Source organism: Neovison vison, chromosome 12, assembly GCF_020171115.1.
Source record: "Neovison vison isolate M4711 chromosome 12, ASM_NN_V1, whole genome shotgun sequence".
Taxonomy (NCBI): Eukaryota; Metazoa; Chordata; class Mammalia; order Carnivora; family Mustelidae; genus Neogale; species Neogale vison.
This window is the reverse complement of record NC_058102.1, coordinates 128,456,990-128,482,775: the sequence shown is the minus strand read 5'-3', so window position 1 is coordinate 128,482,775 and position 25,786 is coordinate 128,456,990. Positions and strand designations below refer to the sequence as shown.

Sequence of the window (25,786 nt, the reverse complement as noted above, 5' to 3'; positions counted from 1 at the left end):
TTCCCCGTGGTGTTCCCTGTTGCGCATGCTCAGAGGTTCCCGGCTCTCTGCAACCCCCAGTGGTCCATACCCCGGCCACCTCCATCTCTCCTTTCACTCCTTTTCTTCTGCACTTTATTTCGTCGTTCCCCATCTTCTGTCCCCTTCTCACCTTGCTTTGTGGTGACTCATTCACCTGCATCACCGCCTTTTCCAGGCTGCCCACGCCCCGTTCTGACTGGAGATGAGCGGATCAGCAGTTTAGGATAATAATATAATAATAATGTATGTGTAATATTTATTATCATAAGATTATCTCTCAAATCCATCCAAATTATAATGATCACAAATATTTACAATTTTAATATTAATTTATATGATTTCATAATTATATTAATTTAAACAGTTATAAATATGGAATATTATAAATATAATTATATATTTATCATTATAATACTACAATAATATTTTGGATAAATTAGGTTAAGTAAAATATATTACTCAAATATCTTCCACTTCTTCCTTATAACTTTTGAAAATGTAGCTCCTGGAAAGTGTGAGATTATACATGTGGCTCCAGTTTGTGACTCTCACTAATTTTCTGTTGGGCAATACATACGCAGATCTTTGTGTGTTTCTTGGAATGCGCTGTTTTCCAATTGCTAATAGCTCAGAGCTTTCTTTTGAGGTCACTGTGATGTCCTTGTTCTTAGCTACTTTTGTTTCTTGGGAATGAGAATACCTTATCTTGAAGACAAGAATATATGTATCCTTCTGTTTTAATTTAAACTTCATTTAAAAGAGAAAAAAACTCCCACAGCTACATCTTATCTGTGGTCAGATTTTGGTCTATGATGATACTTGGATTTAAAAAGTGAGCCAAGGGGCGCCTGGGTGGCTCAGTTGGTTCAGTCTCAGACTCTTAATTTTGGCTGGGGTCATGGTCTCAGGGTCAGCAGATCCAGCCCACAAGGGGCTCCAGAGTCAGCAGACGGTCTGCTTGAGATTCTCTCCCTCCGCACCTCCTCCTGCTTGCCTGCACGCTCGCCCACGCATGTGCTCTCTCTCAAATAAATAAACAAATCTTAAAAAAAAAAAAAGGTGAGCCTAGCCCTTCCTTCATTTTTGTTCTTGAACTTCCCTTAATATTCTTTTTTTTTAAAAAGATTTTATTTATTTATTCACTGGAAGAGAGAGTACATGAACAGGGAAGAGAGGCAGAGGCAGAGGGAGAAGCAGACTCTGCAATGAGCAGGGAGCCCAGTGCGGGGCTGATCCCAGAGCCCTGGGATCAGGACCTGAGCTAAAGGCAGATGCTTAATTGACAGAGCCACCCGGATGCCTGAGCTTCCCTTAATATTCTTGATGGGTCAGGCCATCAAATGCCTGTATGGCCACATGCTCTGTGGAAAGGTGGGTCCCTGTTCCTGTGATGCTGTCTCTGTCCCCTCCTTATTTCCTCTAGTGCTGCTTAGACCTGACATCAAGACAATGAAGAAGTGTACCAATGACCCAGAGATCTGAAAAAAAAAAAATGAACTGGGCTGATCAGCATGTTTTTCTGACCTGGAAATAGGGAAAAAGAACAAGACTGTTGTTTCTGGGAGGTGAAGATGGAAAAAGGTGCTAAGAGGAGCATGTGGGGCCACGTGTGGTCATGGCCAGCCAAATTTATAATGAAGAAATTACAAGATCTATGAATAGGGAAACCTGTCTATGGAGAAGCATGGGAGATAGACAAATGGGGGTGAGAATAAGTGAGTAGTGACAGAAAGAAGCAGCCGTGTGGAGATCCCCTGAATTATCCTAGTAACAGGTATCTGTGCACTCAGGCTGCTGTCCCAGAAACCAGTGACTGGTAGACCAGAGAGCGCAAAAACAACAGAAATTCATTTCTCAAAACCCTGGAGGGTGGAGAGTCTAAAACGGAGGCACCAGCAGATTCAGTGTCTAGGAGGGCCCTCTTTCTGGTTCATAGATGGCATCTTCTTGCTGTGTCCTCACATGGTGGCGGTGCAGGGGAGCTCTCTGAGATCTTTCTTATAAGGGCACTAATCACATTCACGAGGGGTCCACCCTTATGGCCCAATCATCAAGGCCCTGCCTCTCAATGCCATCACCTTGGGGTGTCAGGATTTCAATACATGAATTTTGGGGGAGATCTAAATATTCAGACCATAGCAATAGGTCATTAAAATAAAGATTCTTAAGTTGATTTTATTATAGATTTGATTTTCTTTCTTTCTTTCTCTCTTTCTTTCTTTTTTTCTCATGGTTTCACAAAGATTCCATCTTTTTTGGAGCTGGGTTGTTCAACTTTTCCTGGATTTCTGTATAAAGGGAACATTATTATCAGTCTTTAGTGATAATGACTAATTCATAGTGAAGTGACTCTCTGTTTCTTGTAACTAGAGTCTAAAGGAAATGCTACCTTCATTTTGGATAAATGTTAGAGTTAATGTCTTTTTTTTCCCCCCAAACTAGTTTTGATTTTCAGGTATATTCTAGTCCCTCCCTCTCCTACCTTTCTGTTAGGTCCACACAGAATTTTAATCAACCCAAGCTAACTCTAGTTGTTTTTTTTTTTTTTTAAATACCTAAAACAACCCTTTTTTGACTGTCAATATTATTTTATTTTTTATTTTTATTTTTTTAAAGATTTGATTTATTTATTTGGCAGACAGAGATCACAAGTAGGCAGAGAGGCAGGCGGCAGAGGGGAGCAGGCTCCCTGCTGAGCAGAGAGCCCAATGCGGGGCTCCATCCCAGGACCCTGGGATCATGACCTGAGCCTAAGGTAGAGGCTTTAACCTACTGAGCCACCCAGGCATCCTGTTAATATTATTTTAAAAAATGATTAAATTTTTATCTGTTTCTGTGTGTATTAAGAAGAGGATGATTTTTTAATTTGTCACTGAACATAATTGCAAATCTTGCCAAGTAGGTTCGAAATCTCTTTCACTGAAGTTAAGAATTAATGCTAACAAATGAGTCAGAGTTTTGGTGTAAAAAGCATAAGAAGTGTCTACAAGGAATAAAAAACATGGTCTTTATTTCTATTACTATTATTGTTGGGCAATAAGTACGTTTTCCTTAATCTAGTTCTCAACTGACTGTAAGCCACCTTGAGGTAGAGTGTTAGCTCTGGTTACCATCACAGCATACCATGCCTGGGTGGGTTAACCAGTAGGAATTTATTACTCACAGTTCTGGAGGCTGGGAGTCTGACCTCAGGGTGCCAGTATGGTTGGGTTCTGGTGAAGGCTGTCTTCCTGGCTTGCATATGGCTGTCCTCTTGTTGTGTGCACACATATGGGGGAGGGGGGAGAGGGAGGGAGGGAGAGGAAGGAGAAAGGGAAGGGAGCGAGTAGTTGGAGGTCACTGAGAGGACATGATTGCCTGTCGACCCACGAGCTAGACTGGGCTCATAGGGGCCCCATTAAGCCCTCTGCTGTTCCTTCTAAGTACATTTCCCACACCTTCCTTGTGCTAGGAGCCACTTGAATGATGTAGCCTTGAGAGAGTGATGTGTCATTCTTGACTGTATACATGGCTGAACCCTGCTGAGGCCCTTCTGTAAAGTTAAGATTCCGGCAGGAGGATGTAAAGATCTACTCATCTTGCAGCTGCCCAAGGTAAGCCCCATAGGTAAGTTCCTTTGTTTAAAATGGCCATGGGCCATCTAGGTGGTCTGCCTTTGTTTTTCCATCTTTCCTCACCCTCCAGGTATGAGGGCCAGTTTCCAACCTCACCCTGGAAACTCCCAAGGTTGTGAGTCAACACAGGCTCTCTGGTGCCCCTTCTTCCAGGGGCACTAATCCCATCAAGACTGTCTCAACCTAAAGTCCTCATCTAAACCTAATTATTCTCCAAAGGTCCATCTCCAAATACCATCACATTGGTGGTTAGGGCTTCGGCATATGAATTTTGGGGTGACATGATTCATGGCAGGTTATTAAAGGCAAATTATAGTTTTTTTTCCCCATGTGGATATTTTAAGCAAAGTTTTTTTTTTTTTTTTTTTTTTTAGGATTTCTGACTAGCAGGGTTTTCACCAAGGCTGCCAGGCACTGAGGTAGGAACCAACCTGTTGGGAGGAGGCAGGCGTGGGCAGCTGCCCTCCATTTTCTTCAGCCCTCCCTCTCCAGGCTCCAGGAGTGGGGTCGCTGTGCTCTCTGGATGTCAGTCTGGGATCCCCAAGGCATCGGGCATCTTGTGAGCCCTGGCCTGGTGCCGCCCCCACTGCTGTCCTTGGTACCACAGCCTGCTTCTGCCTCAGCTTGCCACTGGTGCCCCACAGTATTTTTTGATATTTTGTGAGTTTTATATAATGCAGGTTTTATTTTTATAGCTTGATATTTATCAAGTTTGGCAGATGATTCATTCAGAAAGCAGTCTTGAGACACATGAAAAGGGTAATAATAACTATCACATACTTGTCCCCTCCTATTTGATTTGCATTCAAAATAGAGCAAGGAGGTCATGCTTATTTACTTATTTTTCTAGTTGTTCAGTGACTGAGCACATATTTTAGTAAGTTCTTGCTGGATGCCAGACGCTGTGTTCTGGTGCTTTACATGAATTAATTAATTTCTCTTTGTTAAATTCATGTGGTGTGGGGTCCCACGATTTCCTATCTATGGCGCCTCCAGGAACTGTCTGGGAGAGTGAAGTCCTCCCTCTTTCTGTGTCCTGTATGCTGGTAAGACTTCTTAGAGGGTTGTCCCAGAATGATCCAAGGTGGACATGGTAAGTTGCTAAGCTAAGGCAGTGATGGTGGGTATGGAGACAGATTCATGAGTTCTTTTGGAGATAAAAATCCATGGGATTGGATAACTGGACAGGGTTGATTTGGAAGAGAGGAAGGACTTTAGGTTGATTTCTAGGGTCCTGGCTGCAGAGATGAGGCTGCTACTCATTAAGTAGTTCTATAGAGAAGGAGAGGAAGGTTCAGGGAGATTCGGAGAGAAACACGGCAACTTTGTAAACTGCTGGTAATATTTGTTATGTGCACATGAAAAATTAAGTGGAGAAATGAGATAATTATCTGAAGACTGCAAGTAAAATAAGTTCTTTTATTGGGACAGAAAGTGAAGGTATGTTCTACTGTTAAGCACTTTGCTGTGGGATCTCTCCCTTGGAGACAATGCTGGTGAAGAATCAGCCAGCTTGATGGCCCAGTGCTTCCTTTAGAAGTTCTGGAACTCACGGAGGTCCTCAGACACAATTCACACATAGATGGTGTCTTAGTTTCTTCTTGCAGCTGTAATAACACAAACTTATCGTTGTGTTTTAAACAACATCCATGTATCAACTTCCAGTTCTGCAGGTCAGACTTCCTAAAATCAAGATGTTGGCCGGACTGTTCCCTGTGGAGGTTTTGGGTGAGAATTTGTTTCCGTGCATTTTCGGGCTTCTTAGAGACTGCCTACATTCTTGGCTTTGTGGCCCCTTTGGTCATTGTCCAGGCCAGCAGGTTAGCATTGTCAAATCTCTCTATCTGACCTCTGCTTCCGTTGTCACATGTCCTTTTCTGACTCTGACCCACCCCCCTGCCTCCCTCTTCTGAAGGACCCCGTGATTACATCGGCTCACTGGGATAATCTAGGATCATCTCTATCTCAAGATCCTTAGTTTAATCACATAGGCAAAGCCTCATTTGCCATGGAAGGTGACATAGTCATAGGTTCTGGGTTTGGGCATGAGGACTTATTTGAGGGCCACATTTTGCCACCAAGGGGTCTGTCTTGCCCATCATCCTCGGGTGCTCTGTCCCGTGAGGTGCTGCTCCTCCTCCTGCCTTTCTTCCCCTCTTTGCAAGTCCTTAAGGTATTGGGTCAAACTTACAATTATGAGTTGATATGTTGACAAACACTCTTGGTAAACTGGGGGTTTGGTGAGGCTTGTTTGATAAGATGTGTCATCAATTAAGAAAGGTTTCACTGTAATTGAATTTTTTTTGGGCTGTGTAGGGACAGGGCATCGAGGTGACATAATACTTTTAGCATTGTGTGTAAGAGCAGAATAACTCCTCAAACAGGAGAAAAAAGGGAAATCACCCTAAACCCTCCCAGTAGGGGACCTTGCATTCTTGGGAAAGGGGTGCCAGCTAGTTCCTACTCCTTGTAGAAAGTGTAGTGATCACTTCCTCTAGTAGCATTTCCTGACTTCCTAGCTGAATTAGAAGTTCCTCCTCTGTTCTTCCATGATGTCTGGGCAGAGCTATATTTTGGAGCATTTATCACATTGTAATTCATTGCTTGCTTATCTGTCCCACTAGATTTTATCATGAGGAGAGATTATGCCTTATTCCCCATTGCATCCCCTCATACCTAAGACCTGCCTACCAGTAACTGTATCTTGAATGAATGAATGAAAGGAATTATTTCTAGAACAGCTTCTGAATCTAGAATTTTGCTTAATGTTTTTATTTTTTCTCACTGACTTGCAGGAATACTGTAATGGTAAATGAGATAATTTCTCTAAAGTGTGTAAGATCTTTGGAGAAATGTTTCATTAAGCTAAGGCTCAGGCACAGCTATCAAACGAAGCTAAAACTTATTCTCTTTCTTTAGTTTTATTTATCAAAGTTGTTGGCTGGGAAAACTTGCCTTCATGATGAATTTGAGCCAACTGGCAAAAATGTATGCAATTTTACATAATGTCTGACAAACAGAAGACACATAATAAAGCTTCATATAATGAGGGAATGAATAGTGAATTAATTAATAATAAGAGCTGTACTGTATAGCCACTATACTTTTAATAGCATGCCTTTTAGGAAGGTAAACAAAATAAAACAAAACACATATTGAATCTTGTATGTAAACCTATTAGGTCCTTGTTTTTGATGAAATTGAAAGCATTTTTCTTCAATTCTCATCATTGGTGTATTAGTCAGCTTTTGCTGCAGTAACAATAAACCCTTGAAATTTCAAAGGCTCAACAATTATTTTTTACTCTCATTATGTGAAGGTTGTGCCTTGCTGTGGCTGTGCTTGGTACGGCTGGGTTGACAGAACTCAATTGTGCTCTACTGGTTAGATAGGTCTTTTCGTTCTTGGGCAAAGTCAATAAAGCAGCCACTCCCTGGGATTTTCTCATGGCTGGGTGCCAGAGCTCAAGGGGTGGGAGAACAGAGGTGAACTGTACAAGTACCTTAAAGTGTCTGCTCCATTGCCCAAGGAAGTCACATGGTCAAGTACAGAGTCACTGCAGTGGAGAAATACACTATGCCTATAGGAAACACTGCCAGGATGGAAGGGGCCAAAAAGTTGTGAACCAGTAATACAATCTGTCATATTCTGTGCCCGAGGTAATGTTTGTCAAAGTGCTTTTTGGCTTTCTGTAATAGTAACTGCTCATGGAAGCTTTTATTTGAAGTTCAATTTATTTAATTTAAATAGTAAGGTGATTATCTGGTCTTCAATAGGTTCTGTATAAATAGGCCCCACAGGTAAAAGTAAATAGATTTGGGAATTTTAGCTACAGAAAAATATAATTTTATAAGTATCTAAATGTTTTCATGAGGGTCATGATGGTCAGTTGTGCTTTATATCTGTGGATGTCCAAGCCAGCGGAAAAGGATTTAATTAAAGTAGAGATATTGGGGTATGTTTACCGTAAGGAACAATTTCTTGACCAGTCAAGTGAAAAAGACATGAAAGGGGCAAAAGGTCTCCCTAGTGGATAATTAAATCATTCATCTGCTTGAAGGAGGAAGGCTGGGCCAGATGACAGGTTTCTGCCAATTCTCTTGTTTATAGTACTTTGAATTTTGAAATAAAGAAGTCCTTTTAAGACAGATGGTATTAAAATTCCTCTTACATCAGTAAAATGACACTAAGAAACTTAGAAGCTGGCTTAATGCAGAAAATGAAAATAGTAAGAGAAGCAGATGTGAGAGGAAAATACAACTCTAAGCATTCGTTTGTTTACTTTTGGGAGAATAGAACATCATAGTTAATTCCAATTATAATATATTCATTTTTTTCATACTTTCTTCCAACAAACGTTTAATCAGTACCTACTATGTGTCCTGCATTATGATAGATGCTGGTTGGCTAAGAAATTATATAATTCATAGTTGGAAGACCTGATAAATCAGCTATAAATGTCATGATCACCATCAATCTTCCTCAGAATTTTTTGCACACCATTTGGAAAAGAGAATAGGATTTTAATTTTTTATAAATATATATTTTATATAAATATATATTATTTATATTTTATTTCCATGATTTATAGTCATGAGAATCTAAATGTTAAAAAGATTATGCCTTTCAGATGATCATAGATGCCCTTCTTTGGCCTTTGTTTTCTTTCTTTCTTTTTTTTTAAGAATAAATATCCTATTTAAGAATACATATCCTTTCTTCTCCCCTCAGCTTTATTGAGGTATCATTGACAAATACAAATGTAAGATATATAAAGCATACAGTGTAATGATTTGATATATGTATACCTTGTGAAGGGGTTCCCCCGGTTGGGTTAATACATACATCATCTTTCATATTTACCTTGTTTTTGATGAGAACAATTAAGTTCTACTCTCTTAGCAAATTTCATTTATAAAATATGGTGTTCTCAACTGTAGTCACCATGTTACATATTAGAGCCTCAGAGCTTATCCATCTTAAAGCTCAAAGCTTTTATTCTTTTACCAACCTCCCTCTATTGTCCCCACTCCCAAGCCCCTGGCAACCACTTAAAAAAAAAAAATCTGTTTCTGTAAGTTACTCTTTCTTTCTTTCTCTCTCTCTTTCTTGTTCCACATATAAGTGATACCCTGAAGTATTTGTCTTTCACTGTCTGGCTTATTTCACTTAGCATAAAATCCTCCAGATTTATCCATGGTCTCGGGCATTTTTAAAGAGCTCCGAGGTGTTTTAAAATGACAACTGATCCTCTCTGACAGCAAATTATTGTTTTATTTGCTTTTGAGGGGGATTTGTGAGCAGGGCAGTGAGGGGTTCAAAGGCTCTTGCACTGGTGAATCTCCTTTAAGAAATTATCTCTTTTGAAAAGTCAAACAGCACAGCAACATCACGAATGAGATTTCATCAGCGCAGACGGCCACAGAGGCTCAGAAATCAATATTCTTCTTTTTTCATGAAAGGCTGCAGCTATGACTTTAAAAGAATGACAGAAATATTTGTCACAGTAGTTGCTGTGTGGCATTACTGAGTCTTTATCTGTGTGCTAGCAACGGAATGTGTTTGCTTGTTTGTTGTACCCAACCTGTGATAATCCTTGTTGACACTTATGTAGTGTTCCCCGAGAGGCTGGCAGCTTGAAGCACTTCAGAACTGCTGACTCATTTAATCCTCACAGTAGGAGAGGAGGAGCTCTTTCTGTAGTGCTACGTTATCCCCATTTCGTAGATTAGAATACTGAGGCATAGAGACGCTAAGCGGTTGCATAAAGTCACAGGATTTGTAAATGGCAGGCCTGGGCTTTGAACTCAGGCATCGTAGCTCCATTTTGCTGCTTTTTATAAAGCGAGTCCAATAACCTGAGATCTTTTTAAAACTTAAAACTGATTTCTATTCTATTCCGTTTGGTTTCATTCTACCTCAGCCTTGAGCTTGATTACCTGGATTTACTGGTGAGGACCATGGGTTCGTAATTGCTTCCCTTCCTGCAAGTGAAGAACTTTTCGTAGATTCTGTGCCGTTTGACTGTAAAAATAAACAGTGCACACACGCACACACACACGCACAGCGGAACGAATGACGACCGTTTATTAACCCAGAAAGGCTCGACAGGGGCCTAAAATGACCACCCGCTCCCCAAGAATAGATAGAAAAAGTGCAGGGGCTGGGGACCAGTGAGAGAAGTCGCTTCCTCCTCTAGGGTCTGACGACCTCACACAGGCGCGCGGGGGCCGCTTTTCTCCGAAGACGCCCCCGCGAGCAGGCGCGACCCCACGCGCGGCGCCCCGCGGGGGGTCCCTGCAGGTGTCGCGGCGGCTGGGCCCCAGCGCGTGGCTGCGCGCGGCCGGAAAGACTCGGCCGGGACCCGGCTCGGCGTGGGGCGTTGGTGCGCCGCTGCCCGCCGTGCGGGGGCTGGAGGCGGAGGGCGGGCTCAAGCCCGCGTCCTCTGGGTACCGGGAACGCGGGTCTGCGCAGGGGTGACCCGGCTGGGGCAGCAGACAGAAGAGGAAGGGCAGGGAGTGCGCGGGTCTGAGAGCCCAGCGCGTTTCTCCCACCCACATCGCTTCCCTCCCCCGCCGCCGCCCACCTGGCCGCCCCCGGCGGCGGCTGCGGAACCAGGCTCGCCCCCAGGCCTCACAGTCGCAGCCCGCCGCTGTCTGCCGGGCTCTCCGGGTCTCGCCGCCCCCTCCCCCCGCTGCGCCCTCCCTCCCCGGTGCCCGACGTGCTCGTTCCCTGCCTCTTGGGTCCGGGCGCGCGGGTGGGTTTGGCCTGCGCGGCGGCGGCGGCGGCGGCGGCGAGGCGGGGGAGCGAGTGAGCGCGAGGGGCGGGAGCCAGTGTCTGTGTGAGTCACCGGTACCTGGAGTGCGAGCGACGCAGAGCGAGCGGCGCGGAGCCCGAGCCGGAGCCGAGCCGGGGCCAGCGAGCGCGGCCGCCCCCCGGCGCCAGGCCCCGCCGCACACCCGCCCGCGCCCCCGCCGCCCTTCCCGCGAGTTGCGCGGCCGGCTCGCCAGGGGTCCGGCGCCGACTCCCGACCCCGGCGCCCGGCCGCCGGCAGCCCTCCCGCCTGCCCAGAGGCGGTGCGGGGCTCTCCGGGGGATGTCACAGCGGCTCCTCGGAGCCCCCAGCCGCTGTCGCACAGCCGCCGCCCCTGGGAACCGCGACAATGAACCCCCAATGCGCCCGCTGCGGAAAAGTCGTGTATCCCACGGAGAAAGTCAACTGCCTGGATAAGGTGAGCCAGGGGGCGCCGGGCCAGCCCGGACCTGCCGGGCGCCGGGCTGCACCTGCTCCGAGAAGTTTTGGCATCTGGGATGGAGGGAGAGGAGTGGGTCTCTGTTTGTTAGGGTCTTGGCACAGGGTGAGGGCACGCAAAGGAAAACGCCCGCAGCAGTATCAAGACAGCACGCTTGGCGCTGGTGATGTTGGAGCGGCAAGGGTTTTCGTCGGGGTGCGGGCAGCGAGGGTGAGGGGCTGCGCCGCGCAGGACGCGCGGCGGAGCACGGCCCCGGGGTCCCTAGAGCCCAGGCTGGACCTCTTCCCACCTCCACTCCTGCCCCTCACCGCCCCGCATCCCCGCCCCAAGGATCTGCCCGCACCCACCTCACCGCCGCCCCAGCGCCTCCCGTGTCGGCGGCGAGGCAAATAATAATTAACCTGTCGTGGGGCAGCCGCTGCGGCATTGCTAAGAATAATCCCCGCCGGAGACCTGGCTCGGCGCGGCGGGCAGGACCCACGGGGGGTTCATCCACCCGGCTGGGGAATTCCAGAGGAAGTGGCCTCGGGCCGGCCCCCGCAGCCCTGCTCCCTGCCCTTCCCGGGTGTAGATGGAGTAGAACAGCCTGAGAGGACGACCCCTGCGCTCTCCGGAGTGACCGATCATTGAAACCAGCCGGAGGCGGTCCCTGGGAGATAAGCTTGTGGTGATGGAAGCGCCTCACGAGGGCACCCCGTCACCTCGTCAGTCAGACCGGGCTGAGTCCCCCCTCCCCACAATTTAGTAGGAGCTGGACAGGGATGGGGGCGCCTAGGGGTACTTACACGGCCCCCCCTCCTGCTCCTTCGGGTGGCCTGACTTCCGGTGGACCCACATTTGTTGAGATGCTACAAACACCATGTTCAGGCCCTTTGAACAGGATTCGTCTTCCTTTTGAAGCCACTGCACAGGTTCCATTTCTCCATCAGCCCGGTTAGGATTCCATTCTGGCTGCCCATACAAGTGCGCTATGGGGAGAGCCTTGGCGGTTCTTCCCTCAGAGTCTGTACTTGTGGAGGGGATTCATTTAAAACTCAATTCTAATAGCGCCTTGCCTCATTTACTTAAGTGAAAGTAGGCAAACACATCTCCTGTTACCTACAATCATTTTGTTATAGTATTTTCAAATAAGGGTGGGGCGGCAATGCACTAAAAATATCCCCTCTCTGTACCCATCCTGGAAAGCGCTGGCATTGTACTGAACTTTTACATTTTTTTTTTTTCAGTACTGGCATAAAGGATGTTTCCATTGTGAGGTCTGTAAGATGGCTCTCAACATGAACAACTACAAAGGCTATGAAAAGAAGCCCTATTGTAATGCGTAAGTATTGTCAACATAGCGTGCCAGGTGTGGGTCGGCATCCGAGAAGGAAGGCAAGTGGATCTGCCTTATTCTGGAGACCTGACTCAGGGTGTGGGGCAGGCAGGGCAGTGGCCAATGATTTGTTTATGCCGCACACTCCGGGGTCAGGTACTCTGTTGGAGGGTCATGGCTGGATGGATGTCTTTCTTAATGTAGAGGGTAATTCGTGTGTGTCTTCAACAAAGTCTGTTTTTGAGGTGTTGCAGAGTTGGAAACATTTGTTAGAAGCTGCAGAACTACACCCTGAGAAAGTGTGGGCTCTGAAGTGCATGTCAGCTTTCCATTTTAATCATATGATGTTGCCATGTTGCAATTTTATATCTGAACCCAGTTGCTAGGGAGAGGAGTCTCGCCTCATCTCAGCCGCGACCACTCCAGACATCCCAGGGCTTGCACAGGGAACTGAAGAATCGAGACATAGGTATTTCTGGCGGTTAGTAGTAGGTCTGTTGGTGGGGATTAAAGAAGGTAACCTTTTTTGGGGCAGGCTTTTCTGTAGGCATGCTTTTAGCCTATACTCCTAGGAATTAGCTAGCATCTCCACAGTGCGTACCATGTGCGAGGCCCTGCTCTCAGCACTTTATGCATCCTGACACATTTAATCTTTACAGACTAAGGAAAGGGCTCAGGTCATATCTCTAATCTGGAGATGGGTAAACATTGGCCTTTGGTTCCAAATGTCTCCCTTGCTGCCCTGGGGCATGTGTCTCTCTACTTCTTGAGCATCCTCTCAGGCCAGAGTGTTTTCAGCTGTGAACTTTTGGCCCTGATGACTGAGGTGCCTTCTTCCCTGTTCCTCTCAGGCCTGGATGTGGCAGAAGATCCCTAGCTTTTTGGCTGGAATCTTGCCAGAGATTCATTTCCTCTAGAGTTTTTGAAGTAGGTTGGTTCTGGTCTTCTAGACATGGAGGGTTCATAGTTATTGACACTTCAGTCATGGGACTGTGTTTTCACAGATAGTAAACTTTTCGATAAACAAATGTGTGCTCGTACCTCTCTGGGGAAGAACTTTTTTTTTTTTTTAAATCTCTTTGTGTTTCTGTTGGTTCTAGCTTAGTGCTTATGGATAGACTAGAAATCAGAAAATGAGGCACTGAACAGAATTCAGGACTTTTTGGGATAAGTTCACAGATGTTGCCCAAACTCATCAATGTTTTCAACCCTCCTCTGCCATGCCTTTCATCGGGATAACATGAAGCCCGAATGAGCTTTCAGTGTCATGGTCTCCTGCTTCTCTTAAAGAGAGGTATGAAGGTCTGGTTAAACATCAAAGGCAGTCAGCAGTACCTAGATGGGAAGGGTCTCCTACAACTCATAAACGAGATAATTATTCTTTAGTTTAAAGGAAAGTGAGCCATTTCCCCCTAACTCCTCCAGCCTGTGGCCTGATTCGATCAGGCTTTATGGGCCACGTCAAGATTCTTTACAGCTCCATAGCCTGGAGTTTAACCTGGTGATAACAATGCCTTTGGGTGGCCTGGGAGGCCTGGAGGAATTGGGAGAAAAGAGGAAGGACAGGAAAAAAAGAAATTGAAGAGAGAACAATTACATTTAATATGACACGATGGAACATATATACATATCTAATTATGTGCGTATATACATACACACATATACACACACAAATATGTACCTAAAGATAAAGAATTGAATTATGGAGAAAAGAAATGATAAAAATAAAGGGCCAAGAAAAAAAAGAGATACAACGGGAGGAGAGAGCGTTTGGTTTCATAGGGCAACTTGACAATTCAATGCTTAATTCTTGGTTTCAGTTCAGTCCAATTAAAAAAGATTATCAGATTCTGCAGCAAGTCATGGATGGCTGGTTTGCACTCTGACCTAATAGTGGACTAGAGCCCAGAACTGGTGGGATTTGGACCCCAAAACAAAATGCCTGTAACTGTAGGTGGGGAACATCCTGCTGTGTTGTTTCATAGGACTGAGTCTCGTTTTAAATACTTTGGGTATGTCTAAATCAAATGCTTACAGGTTTTTCTCTCTCAACTTTCTTATGTAATTCACATACTTTGGTATTAGGTTTAAGTGGAATTTGGGAGATAGCCTCTCAGATTTCTTGCTTAATATGAAACCTGGTGGTGCACTTTATTGAGCAGAGCGACAGGGGAAGACAGAAATCTAGCTTTAGTGGGTGAATGATTCGAATTGATGGTGTCAATTTGTTTACTTTAGCTTTAAGTTCATGTCACAGCTTGCTATTCTGTCTCCAGAAACAGAGCCTGGCAAAGTTGCAGGTTCTGTTTGCTGTGAAGGTTCCAGACTGGAAGGTCCCTATGTTCAACCCTTATTTTTCCAATGGCACAGGTTGCCATGTAAACTCGCTGGGCAGTGTGGATTACCCTCTGGGGATTCTCATGCCTCTGCTCTAATTCAGGTGGTGTATGTCAGTCAGCTGTTGTTCCCTGTGGTCTTGGCCAGAAGGGTTGCCATAATTTCTCTGGGTCAATGGTGGAAAATTGATTCTCTGAGGCATACTGTTACTGGAAAATGAAACATTCTGTTTCCATGTAGAGCAATATTTTATCTGTACCCTTTGGCTCAAGAGTCAATATATGCCCATGTTTAAATGAAAATGACGATTCTTCCTCCCCTCAATTTGTTATTGTGAAAATTTTCATATACACAAAGTGGTTGAAAGAATAATACAACAAACATCTGTATATCTTCCACTGAAATTCCACTTTTTATTATTATTAACATTTTGCCACATTTGTTTCATATTTCTATTCAGTTATATGTCCAAATATATCATTGTCAGACCATTTGTCAATTTCATACATCAAGTTAGTTTCGTATGTTGTTGTTTCTTTACTGAAAACTACATCATCCACACACTAAGAGTAAGGATGTTTTCTTAAAGAGTCATAGAGCTCTTGTCACACTTAGGAATATTAACCAAAATATCATAATATCTAAAATCCTATTTTCACATTTCTCCCAATTATCCTAAGAATGTCTTTTATAGCTGCTCTAATTAAGTTTCATACTTTATATTTAGTTGTGAAAACGACAACTTTTTTTGAGTATTGAAGATTCAGTATTCTTCACTTTCTTTTTTTTTTTTTTTTTTAAGATTTTATTTATTCAACAGACAGAGATCACAAGTAGGTAGAGAGGCAGGCAGAGACAGATGAGGAAGCAGACTCCCCATGAAGCAGAAAGCCTGGTGTGGGGCTCGATCCCAGGATCCGGGATCATGACCTGAGCCTAAGGCAGAGGCTTTAACCCACTGAGCCACCCAGGTGCCCCCCCTTCAATTTCATTTGTGTTGATTTGCATAATCTGTCGGAATTTTCATGAAATGGATTTACATGGCATTTCTTGTGGAAAAAAAAAACCTTTAAAATAAATATCAAGAATATGCTTAATAGTTTGGAAGGATAAACAGACATTTAAGTTTATTTTAAGACTATGTAAACGCTTTTTATTTTAATTGATACCTGGGGGCATTTTTTTAATGGGATGAAGTAGCGAGTATTTTCTTCACTTTAAATATGTTGCTTGTTTATATTCTCATGTGTTTAGAGAAGAAACAGGTTTTCTGTTTGATTTCATGCAGAGAAGAACACATATAAAATATAATTTACATAATATTTAAATTCTGATCTTTTGATAGAATGATCAAAGTGTATTACACACTAGATGTAAGATCGGCATAATACACATTAAGCTTCTAATGCAGTCATGCACACTATTAAAATATTTAAAAACAAACTGGTCTACTTGAATACATGCCATGTTTTCATAGCCTTTATGTTTCATAAGCAGGCGGTGGATTCTTCAGCACATTCAGGACTTTTTTTCATCGTGGAATTTGCAAAGAAAAGAGGACTAGGCAGCATTGTTATTGCTAAGAGATGCTGAGAAAATAACAACACATAGTTAGATAAAAAAAAACCCTCGTATTTGTATGTGAATTTATATACCAGATTAAACTACCCAACAAGCTACCCAAAGAATATAAACCCCAAGGCCATTCTACAAATAAATTATTTAACTTACCATGTGTGCAAGTAAAAATTGCACTTGTTACGTGTTTGTTAAAAAATACCTCATTTCTTCAGATTTTCTGAGAATTATTATAACTTCTAAATAACAATGTCAATGGCCAGTTCACGTACTGGCACCAAAATCTAGTTATTTTAGGTCAGGGGAGGCCCCCTGTAATGATGCAGTAGTTTTAAGTAGGACCTTGTCAATAATTTCCCCAAGTCATCACTTTGGTGGAAATTTTTTTGGGGGCCGAGAATTTGTTCTGATCTGCCCACGTTGGATATACCTGGTATCTGTGTCAAGTGTATCTTTGAATACGGGGCTGAAAGAACAGAAATATCTGTGCTCAATATGTTTAACTATCTTTCCAAATAAGATTCCCTCTCAGCAAATAGTTTCACTTAACATCATTTTGGGAGATGTTAAAAATAAAACAGTGGGAGCTGTGCGTGGTGTTTACTTTCACTCTGCCTGTGTTAGCATTCGTCTTGTGAATATTTATGGCCTCTCAGCCTGGGAGATGCTGAGCCAGTGCCGCTCATTCGGAGCCGCCCAGAATGGTCAGTGCCGTTCAGCCAGCCTGTCTGGAGGGCGATGATCTAGGCCTAGCTCTCACCCACCATTCCTCTGCTGCTCAGTCCTTATCAGTGCCTTTACTAAAGCGTGCTCTGAGGACACAGAAGGAAATTGAGTTTAAACCAGAGAGTTTTCCACCCGTGTATTTCCCTTATCTCCATTTAGACTTCTCAAACCCAGTTCTATATCCCTCCAAGGGCTTGAGTTATCTCAAGGGGACTTAGGAAATTCTTGCTATTAAGTTTGCTTTAATTACTTAAGAACTTTTCACGAAAGGCACTGTGGTGTAATTGGAGTTTTGAAGCAAGACACAACTGAATTTGAATCCTGGTTCATCATGTTCTGCTGAGCAGTCCCCTTGATTTCGAAGCTTCAGTTTCTTTATCTGTACAGTGGGAATGGTAATGCTTACACTTACGGATCTGTGTGGGACTAAGGAGACAGTGCACGTCAAGGTTCCAGCAGTTTCTGGCATGTAGCACACCTCCAATAAACGGTAGTGCTTTTGTTTCCTCAGTGGTACTTTTTTGAGGGATGAAAGAAGAAAAAGAGAGTAGAGGGAGAAGAAGTATATCAGAGAGATAATAGCTGTGCCTCTTAAAGGTTTTTACCAATGTTTTTCAGACTGTGGGTTGCCACCCTTTAGATGGTTGTATCCAAAACTGAAAGAAAGAGCAAGAAAGAGAGCAAAGGAAAGAGAGGGCTATCAGAGTGTATCTGAGTAGTGACATGAGTATTGTTTGGCAAACATTTTTTTCCGCAGTTGTTTGTGTACAACGTGTACTGAATCATGATATAAAAATATTTTTACTGGGAGTGGCGGTCGAAAAAGTCTGAGAAATACTAGTTTAGTTCTGTATTCTTAACGCCCCACACATCAGAGAGCTCTGAAAGCTGCCGGTGAGGACCATGCCGTGTGCACTGAGTTGAATTCAGAGAGCCCTTGCTTTCCGACTCTCAGGACCAGCCACATCCCATTCCACACCCATCAGCCTTTAGGAGTCCGCTCAGCCGTCAGAGCCATCCCTGCCCCATGAAGGCGCCGTGTGCTCATTTCTCTGTCTGTTCCCTCCGCTAGCTTGGGGTGGCTCTGAGGGCATCTGTCTTGCTCACTCTGCATCCCCAGAGCCCGGCACTTAGCACTCGATGAAGATTAGCTGCATCAGTGAATGTGAAGGTCGTGCTGCATCAGTGTAGTTCTGCCTCCTCTCCCCCTGCCCCCCACTGCCACGTCAGGGTGCGGCTCAGCCTACTGTCTCGTGGGCAGGCAGACAGAGGTTGGACGGTGTGAGAAGCTGGCTGGGGAGAGGAGGTTTGGAGGGACCTGAAAGGTGGTGTGGTGGTCAGGTTCCACAGAGTCTGAATACCAAGGGCGGAAGTCTCCCCACGGAGGCTCGCCATTGCTAAGCCATAAGGAACATGGTAGGATTTCCCTTCACTGCTTGCAGGCTTGGTTTCAAAACTTGATATCGTTCTAGGAGCTTCCTTACTGATGCTCATTTATTTTCTTCTGGGTGTAATTAGAATCTGTGAAATAAGGTAATTTCTACCTAAGAGGAGCTCTGTGGAAATTAAATGGGGGAACTCTTTGTAAGCCTTAGCACATCAAATGACACGACTAGGTATGCAAATGTTAGCCCCCTCCCTTAATTATAATAAATTGAAAATTGTCTCATCTTTCCCCCTTAAAGAGAGGGATAAGTGTCACATTGTTAAAAAGTAAAAGTTTCTCTGGAGGGATATTGTGGTTTGTGGGAGTTCTAGTTAGCGTCAATTATAATATGTCTTGCCTGACTTTTTAGTTACATACTACATAGAAAAAAATTCAACCTCTTGCTCCATGACATAGACTTGACGTGGGAGGATGATAGGGTGTTTTTTTTTTTTTTTTTGGTTAAAATTGGATCACTGAAAGTGAGGGATAGAGACATTTTCTTTGAACCAAACCAAAAAGTTTCCAGTGTATATGCAAGCTGACTGGATTCTCAGTGACCTTATTGAACCATTGACGGTATCTCATGAATTTTAGTATCTTTTGAAATCATTCTAGAAGACCATATCTAGTGTCAGGTACTGAGTTCTGTCACATTTAAAAGTCTTTGGGAAAGGGGCACCTGGGCGGCACAGTCGGTTAAAGTGTCCACCTCTTGGTTTTGGCTCAGGTCATGATCTCAGGGCCGTGAGATGGAGCCCTGGGTTGGGCTCTGAGAGAGTCTGCTTAAGATTTTCTCTCCCTTTCCTTCTGCACTATCCCTTCCCCCTTCCCACTCTCCCTCTCTCTGAAATAAATAAATCTTAAAAAAAAAAGTGTTTGTGAAAGGTGCCTTCAATGTGTAGTCTCTTTATGATGATGTATTTATTATGGAATGATGTCAGATAAGAAAAGATTTGGAGATGAAGCACAGCGAATATGTCCTAAATCACAGTGAAATGCAAGGTTAACGCAAGATACAGATGTGTGTGCTTCGAGGGATATTGATTATGTGTCAGGGGCCTGTGTAAGGGTGCGTTTCAGTATGTCTTCTTTAAATGTTTTCAGAGGAGGGCTTTACAGAGGCAGAGTGGTTCCTGCGGATGTCAGGAGTGAGAGAGAAGCAGATATACCCTCAGAGGACACCCTCCTTCTCCAGAGCCCGAGGCCCCTCCAGGCTCCCCCTCTAGAGGAACAGAAGCTGAGTTTCTTTTCCTTTCTGTTTCCGTTCCCCTGTAGTTAGTGTTACTAGGAAGCCCTAGGCTTTTAGCAGTGTGAGACGTGGGATCTAGAGTAATATTTATGAGCTAAGTGCCCAGAACATTTTGCAGGCTTAGTGGAAGCATTGTCACTGATTCGGAAGTTCTGCTAGTGAAGAAAACATTCTGCAGCCTTTCTTGTCCAACCGAGATGTGGGGGCACAGGCAGAACCAGAAAATAGGAAGTTGTGAGAAGGACCAGGTTGGAACAGCAAGGATTGTTTATTCCAGCCCTGGAAACCCGTTATTAATTTTTTCTGTAGTCATCTGTGCCTTTTTCTTTGTGGCGTCCTTGAGGGAGTGACTTTGTGTCCAACTTCTGTTTACTTTTCTGCACTCTGTTGACTCATTCCTGTTGAGTGGGGAGCTAGAAGAAAACTAGCTCGATGTGCGTATTTCTGAATAGCATCAGATCGATAGGTAGACGGATGGTCCGCTATACCTCTGCTTCAGCTCCGCAGTCTAAAAAGCCATTTAGACAAAAATCTTTGATTTGATTCCCCTGATGCTCATTATCCATCAAAGGCAGGTGCAAGTCAGCCCCAGAGAGCACGGGGAGAGCCGGGGGCCTGAGGTCTGGGATGTGGACTTAGATGCTTGCCCGTCAGTATTGAGTTTGGGCTCCAAGTATGACTTCGTTATCCATTAACTGATCAAGAACATGAGCTCCAGCAACTCAGGCATGTGCAGAAGGATCGAGAGCAGTACACGGAGCTCACACATCCGCACAGGAAGACACGTCAGATGCACAGACATTTTTGATGGTACGTGGGGATGTCTGGACCATCCTCTCCTCTTCCTACCATCCAACTTTTTTGCTGCAGCATTAGGCATCTCTGTAGTCTTCCACACCCCGCCGCCCTCATCCCATCCCTGTTTTCACTCCCTCCGTCCTTGCCTGCGCTCGGGCTCTCTTATCTTTTTTGGTCAGTGATATGAACAATGTCCCCTAACTGGTCTCCCTGCTCCAGTCTTTCTCTTGCTGAAGGCTTTTCCTGCCACCGTTACTTATCTTCTGAAGCCATGGCTCTGGCGACTTCACTCCCTTGCACAGACACCTCTGATGGTTCCCCCGCCTGCGGAAAACACCACGGGCTTTCTGACAGACACCTGGGGGCTTTTCACCACCTACCTTCCTCTGCTCACTTCTGTCTCCCCTCCTCCTCTCCAGTCACCCTGGGCTGCTTGCCTGGTGTGTTCATCAAGTGTCTTCACGAAGCCTCAGTGTCCTCATCTGTAAAATGGGTATAATAATGGACTAGGATTGAGGCTTCATTGGAATAACAAAATAATAAGTTGAGCACAATTTCAGACTCACAGTAAGGAGTTAATAAAAGATAGAATTTTCATTATTATAAAACTTGACCCATGATCTAACCCTTTACTCATGCTGTTATTAGGCCTTACTGCCCTCCCCTCTTTTAAAGTTAGTTTCATCTTTAAGGTACGCAACTGTGACAGCCTTTGTGAAGCCATCCTAAATCTCTCCGTCAGTCACTGGACTCTCTTTGTGTGTTCATTGTAGTTTCTTTCTTTCTTTTTTTTTTCTTAAAGATTTTCTTTGTTTATTTGTTATTTGAGTGGGGGAGGGACCGAGAGGGAAGGAGAGGAGGGTGAGAGAATCTTAAGCCGACTTTGCACTGAACGTAGAGCCTCACACAGAGCCTGATCTCACAACCCTGAAATCAGGACGTGATCCGAAATCAAGAGTCAGACCCTCCATCAGACCAGGTGTCCCGGTGCCCCTCATTGTAGTTTTTATACCTCAGCTGTATCACTTATTGAAAGGGCTGCCTTATACGATTGTTGTATTTGTCTCCCCACTGGGACCAGTTTCCTGCTGAGAGTAGACCATGGAAGTTCACAGCCTGAGTTGGGGGTAGAGAGGGAGCTGGGGAGGTCAGGTCAACTGCAAGAGCTTAACTTCTTAAAGGTATTATTTCTGGCATGTGTTTAAGGAATTGAGAATGGGTGTTGCAATGTTGCAGTGGAGTTCTGCCACCAGCCACCCGGAATTAGTGTCAGCTCCACAAGTTAAGGGTGTGGTCCCCAACAAGACAGATGCCAGCTGCATGTTCAGAAGTCCCCAGGGACAGCCACACTTCTGACCAACTGGCTACAAATTGGGGGGTTCCCATAATTAATTACTTAGCTAGAAATGACTCAAAGAAATCAGAAAAGTGCTCTACTTACGATGATTATTTTATTCTAAAGGATACAAATCTGGACCAGCCAAATGAGAATACATGTAAGGCAGGGTGAGGGAGGCTTCTGGATGTGGCGTTTTCTTGCCCTTGCCCTGTGGAAATCAGGACGTGACTCCCTGTGTCCACCAGTTAAGAATCTCCACTGAGCTTTGGTGTCCAGGGTTTTTATTGAGGTTTCATTACATAGACCTGATGACTTATTGGCCAAGTGTGATTATTCAGTCTCTAGTCCCCCACCCCTCCTTGGAGAAGGTCCACTGATACTGCCCAACTCAAAGCCCCAGCCCATCTGAGCTGTTGATAAGGTGTTGCTCTCCCACATCAAGAACCTTCCTGTCCCATTATGACTAAGAATGATGATCAAACACTCACCAAGTCTATTAGCCTATCAGTAGAAATTGGGTAGGATTTGTAAACTGTTTGCTGACTGCACAGAGGAGGCGGGGTGGGAAGACCTACTTGTGGAAGGACACTTGATACAGCTCTCTAGATTAGGTGTTCATCAATAAGCAGAGCTTTCCAGGAGCAGATGACATTTTGGAGAGTGGGAATCCTCCCAGTTGCCTTTGTGTACTCCAACACCTACGTCGTACTCAGTAAATGGCCCTTTGGTAGAGCATGCTGCCCAGCTAGCTTTGTTGGGAAGGTGGGGAACCTCTCTGACTGGCAGAGCAATATGGTTCAACCACAGGCAACCCTTGCTAACAGAGCTGACTCAACAAGAGGGGATAGACTTCTTTCCGTGAGGATCCCTGTGGTGATCCCAGCTGGAGTTGGCCATGCTTGGACTTACGATATCCACGAACAGCAGCTACCACTGGAGAGTTTAGGCGATGTATTGAAATTTATTGCTAGATTATTTATCACTGACATGCAACTGAACAAAGAATGACAGGAATAATGTCTACAGAGATACTTCGTAAAAATCGCTTTGTGACAACTATGTTTTTCAAAGTCGTATAAGTGAGCCCTGTGTTTAGACATCAGACCATGTGCCTATTCATTTACATATCCATGTATTTTCTTTCCTGGAAATAAGTATGCCTTATTTACTTGCTGAGACAAGATGTAATCAGGGATGAAAGTGTTAATCCCCGATAAATGACAAGTCTTTACATTCCCTTACAGAATAATTTAATTTTCTTTGGTGACTTTCTTCGGCACTCTGTCTTTTCTTTAAGATTTCCAGAACTTCAAAAGCAACTTGTCAAGATCTGTGCTTCTTCCCCTGGCCATCCCTCCCATGCCAGCTCCCTCTTTCTTTCTCTGTTTAAAGTCTTTTCTGTTGCCACTGATGTAGTTCTCTGATTTTCTTAACATTAAGTGAAATTCTATTTAAAAATTTCTAGATGCTTAAGGCACATAATAATTAAGGGTTATTCCTGTCAGGAATAGAAACACCATATTAGAACAGTTCTTCCTCAGAGGCTGCTAAAGAAGGGAAAATCCTGTTTAGAGGGTTTGCCTCTGTGGGTTTTCTTTCTTTCTTTCTTTTTTTAAATGGCAGTTATGTAATGCCAGGTTTAATTGGCTGGGAGTCAGAAAGCTGGTTTATTTGTGCATCTCTTGTGTCATATGTACCTGAGCGGTGAGTGGTCAGTGAAAGCACCTGTGATTTGTTCCTGAGGGCTGTTGCCCAAGAAGTGTCCTGTGCAATAGCTGTCTGACAGATGTTGAAAGAAAAGCATATTGGTTTTTCCTTATACAGTGATGAGTGTATAACAGACACTGAGTAAACACCTGTGGATTGGCTTTAAAAGCACATTTATTGTGAATGGGAACAGTCCTTCATTTGACAGAAAGCCTCCTCTAATGGGCATCTTGCTCTGGTGGGTCAGGAGAGATTGCTACTTGGGATTTAAAAAGGAATTCCCCAGCAGGAGAAAAACAGGTGGAGACATAAAAGAAGTACCTGAAGGGGGAGGGATCCCGTCATCCTCGGAAGGGACCACGGAGGAGTGCCGATGACCTCCCCCATTTGTGCCAACGCGCAGAGGAGACACGAAGGGAGTTTCACGAGATCCTGCAATGTCAGCGGTGTGTGTGTGTGTGTGTGTGTGTGTGTGTGTGTTGGGAAGAGGATGATAATGACATTCCGACAGCAGGGAGGCTTGCTCTGCTACAACAGAAACGTCTAATAGGTGGATCCATGTATAGAAAGAAAGATCCTTGAAGGTGGAAAGATGATGGAGAACATGGGGGTGAGATGAAACAGAGGAGAAGCGGAAGCGGCACCTCTGCGGGCCGGCGGGAGGATCCAGCCGAAGCTTTCCCAGCGCGTTTACGCGTTGGCCCAGAGGCAAGAGGCAGCGGGGAAGGGAGGCTTTAATGACACAGCTCCCGAAAGTGGACAGGAGAGGATCACTTGATTTTTTTTTTTTTCTTTGCTTTTGTTTACAGTTTCACTGTTTTCAGGCTGCTTTCGACTTGATGTGGAAAAGAGGGAACGGCGGACTGGGGAAGGAGCGGTGGTGAGGGCTTTGGAACAAGGGGTCTCTGTTGCCTTGGAGCGAAGGGAGGAGCTGCCCGTCATGGCGCACGGCCTGGGGACCGTGTGTGTGCAGGAGTCCTGGCTCCGGAGAGACTCGGTGAGGCCTGAGCCCGTGTACCCGGTGACCGCAAGGGTCCTGGGCTTGCAGTTGGCCTTTATGTGCTTTACGGAGGAAAGGAAAGAAGGAATAAAAAGAAAGGTGGCTCAGTGAGGCTGGAGCCTTTGAAAAATAAGGTTTTGATTGAAAATGTGGTATTTCAGTGAGTGAGGAAAGAGGAATGCCTCTTAAAACAAAAGCCAGACCCCGGGCGCCTGGGTGGCTCAGTGGGTTAAAGCCTCTGCCTTTGGCTTAGGTCATGATCCCAGGACCCTGGGATCCAGCCCTACATCGGGCTCTCTGCTCAGCAGGGAGCCTGCTTCCTCCTTCCTCCCTCTCTCTGCCTGCCTCTCTGCCTACTTGTGATCTCTGTCAAATAAATCATAAATAAAATTTTTAAAAAACAAAAAACAAAGAGACAACAAAACAAAACCAAACCAAAAAGTCATGTACGGCATCTCCTGGGGGCTTTCTGAGCTCTGATTACCACAATATACCTTTTAAAGGATGGAAGACTGAGCATTCCAGAATGCACAAAAAACAAGAATGGGGTCAAGAAAGCTAATGGCTGGGGTGCCTGGGTGGTAAGTCAGTTAAGTGTCTGACTCTTGGTTTCTGTTTGGGCTGTGATCTTAGGGTTGTGAGATCAAGCCCTGAACTGGGCTCCAGGCCAGCCATGGAGCCTGCTTAAGATCCTCTCTCTTTCCCTCTGTCCCTCATGTTCAAGCATGCTCTCTCTCTCTCTTTAAAATAAATATATTAAAAAAATGCTAATGGCCAATGTGCTCAATGGCTTATTAAAAACTCTAAAGATAAGTTTTTTTTTAAAGACTTAACTTATTTATTTAAGAAAGAGAGAGAGTGAAAGAGAGACAGCATGAGCAGGGGGAGGGGCAGAGGGAGAAGCAGGTTCCCCATTAATGGGGGAGCCTGATGTGGGGCTCAGTCCCAGTGCTCCAGAATCATGACCTGGCCTGAGGGCAGACACTTAGCTGACTGAGCCACCCAGCGACCCCTAAAGACAAGTTTGAAACACACTTAGAGTCTAAGAAAAAAGATGAACTCTGGCTGGGGAAAGATGGAGTGATAATACAAGATGACAAAGAAGGAAGTAGAGTTATTCGAGTCCTAGTTAGCTTTTATTCTTTCAACTGAGAAGAAGCTATTTAAAACCAGATAAGTTTTGAAAACATCAGTAAGAAATTAAATCTTAGGAGAACCAACAGTAGGAAGACACCAAAGTATTCAATGTAAAGCTGAGAAATGTTTGAGCTTCTAGATCCAGATGAATGGCACCTCGCGGACCTGAGGACACCCCGGAACTGAAGGCCACGAACCGTGGCCCCGAACCACAGGAAAGCGTGTGTGGGGGGGTTAAGGGAACAGGCTCTGGCTCTCCTTGGGGTCAGTTACTTCACCTCACT

At 44.7% G+C, this 25,786-nt stretch overlaps 1 protein-coding gene across 1 annotated transcript in view; it reads left to right on the top strand.

Moving 5' to 3' along the window:
* The first annotated feature begins 10,724 nt into the window (after nt 1-10,724).
* The window catches only part of NEBL (nebulette), a 357,048-nt gene continuing 341,986 nt past the window's right edge, over nt 10,725-25,786 (top strand). The window contains exons 1-2 of the mRNA XM_044228985.1: nt 10,725-10,866; nt 12,114-12,208. Of these exons, the coding sequence (XP_044084920.1) occupies nt 10,798-10,866; nt 12,114-12,208 (164 nt within the window). The 5' untranslated portion in view covers nt 10,725-10,797. The remainder of the gene's footprint in view (nt 10,867-12,113; nt 12,209-25,786) is intronic.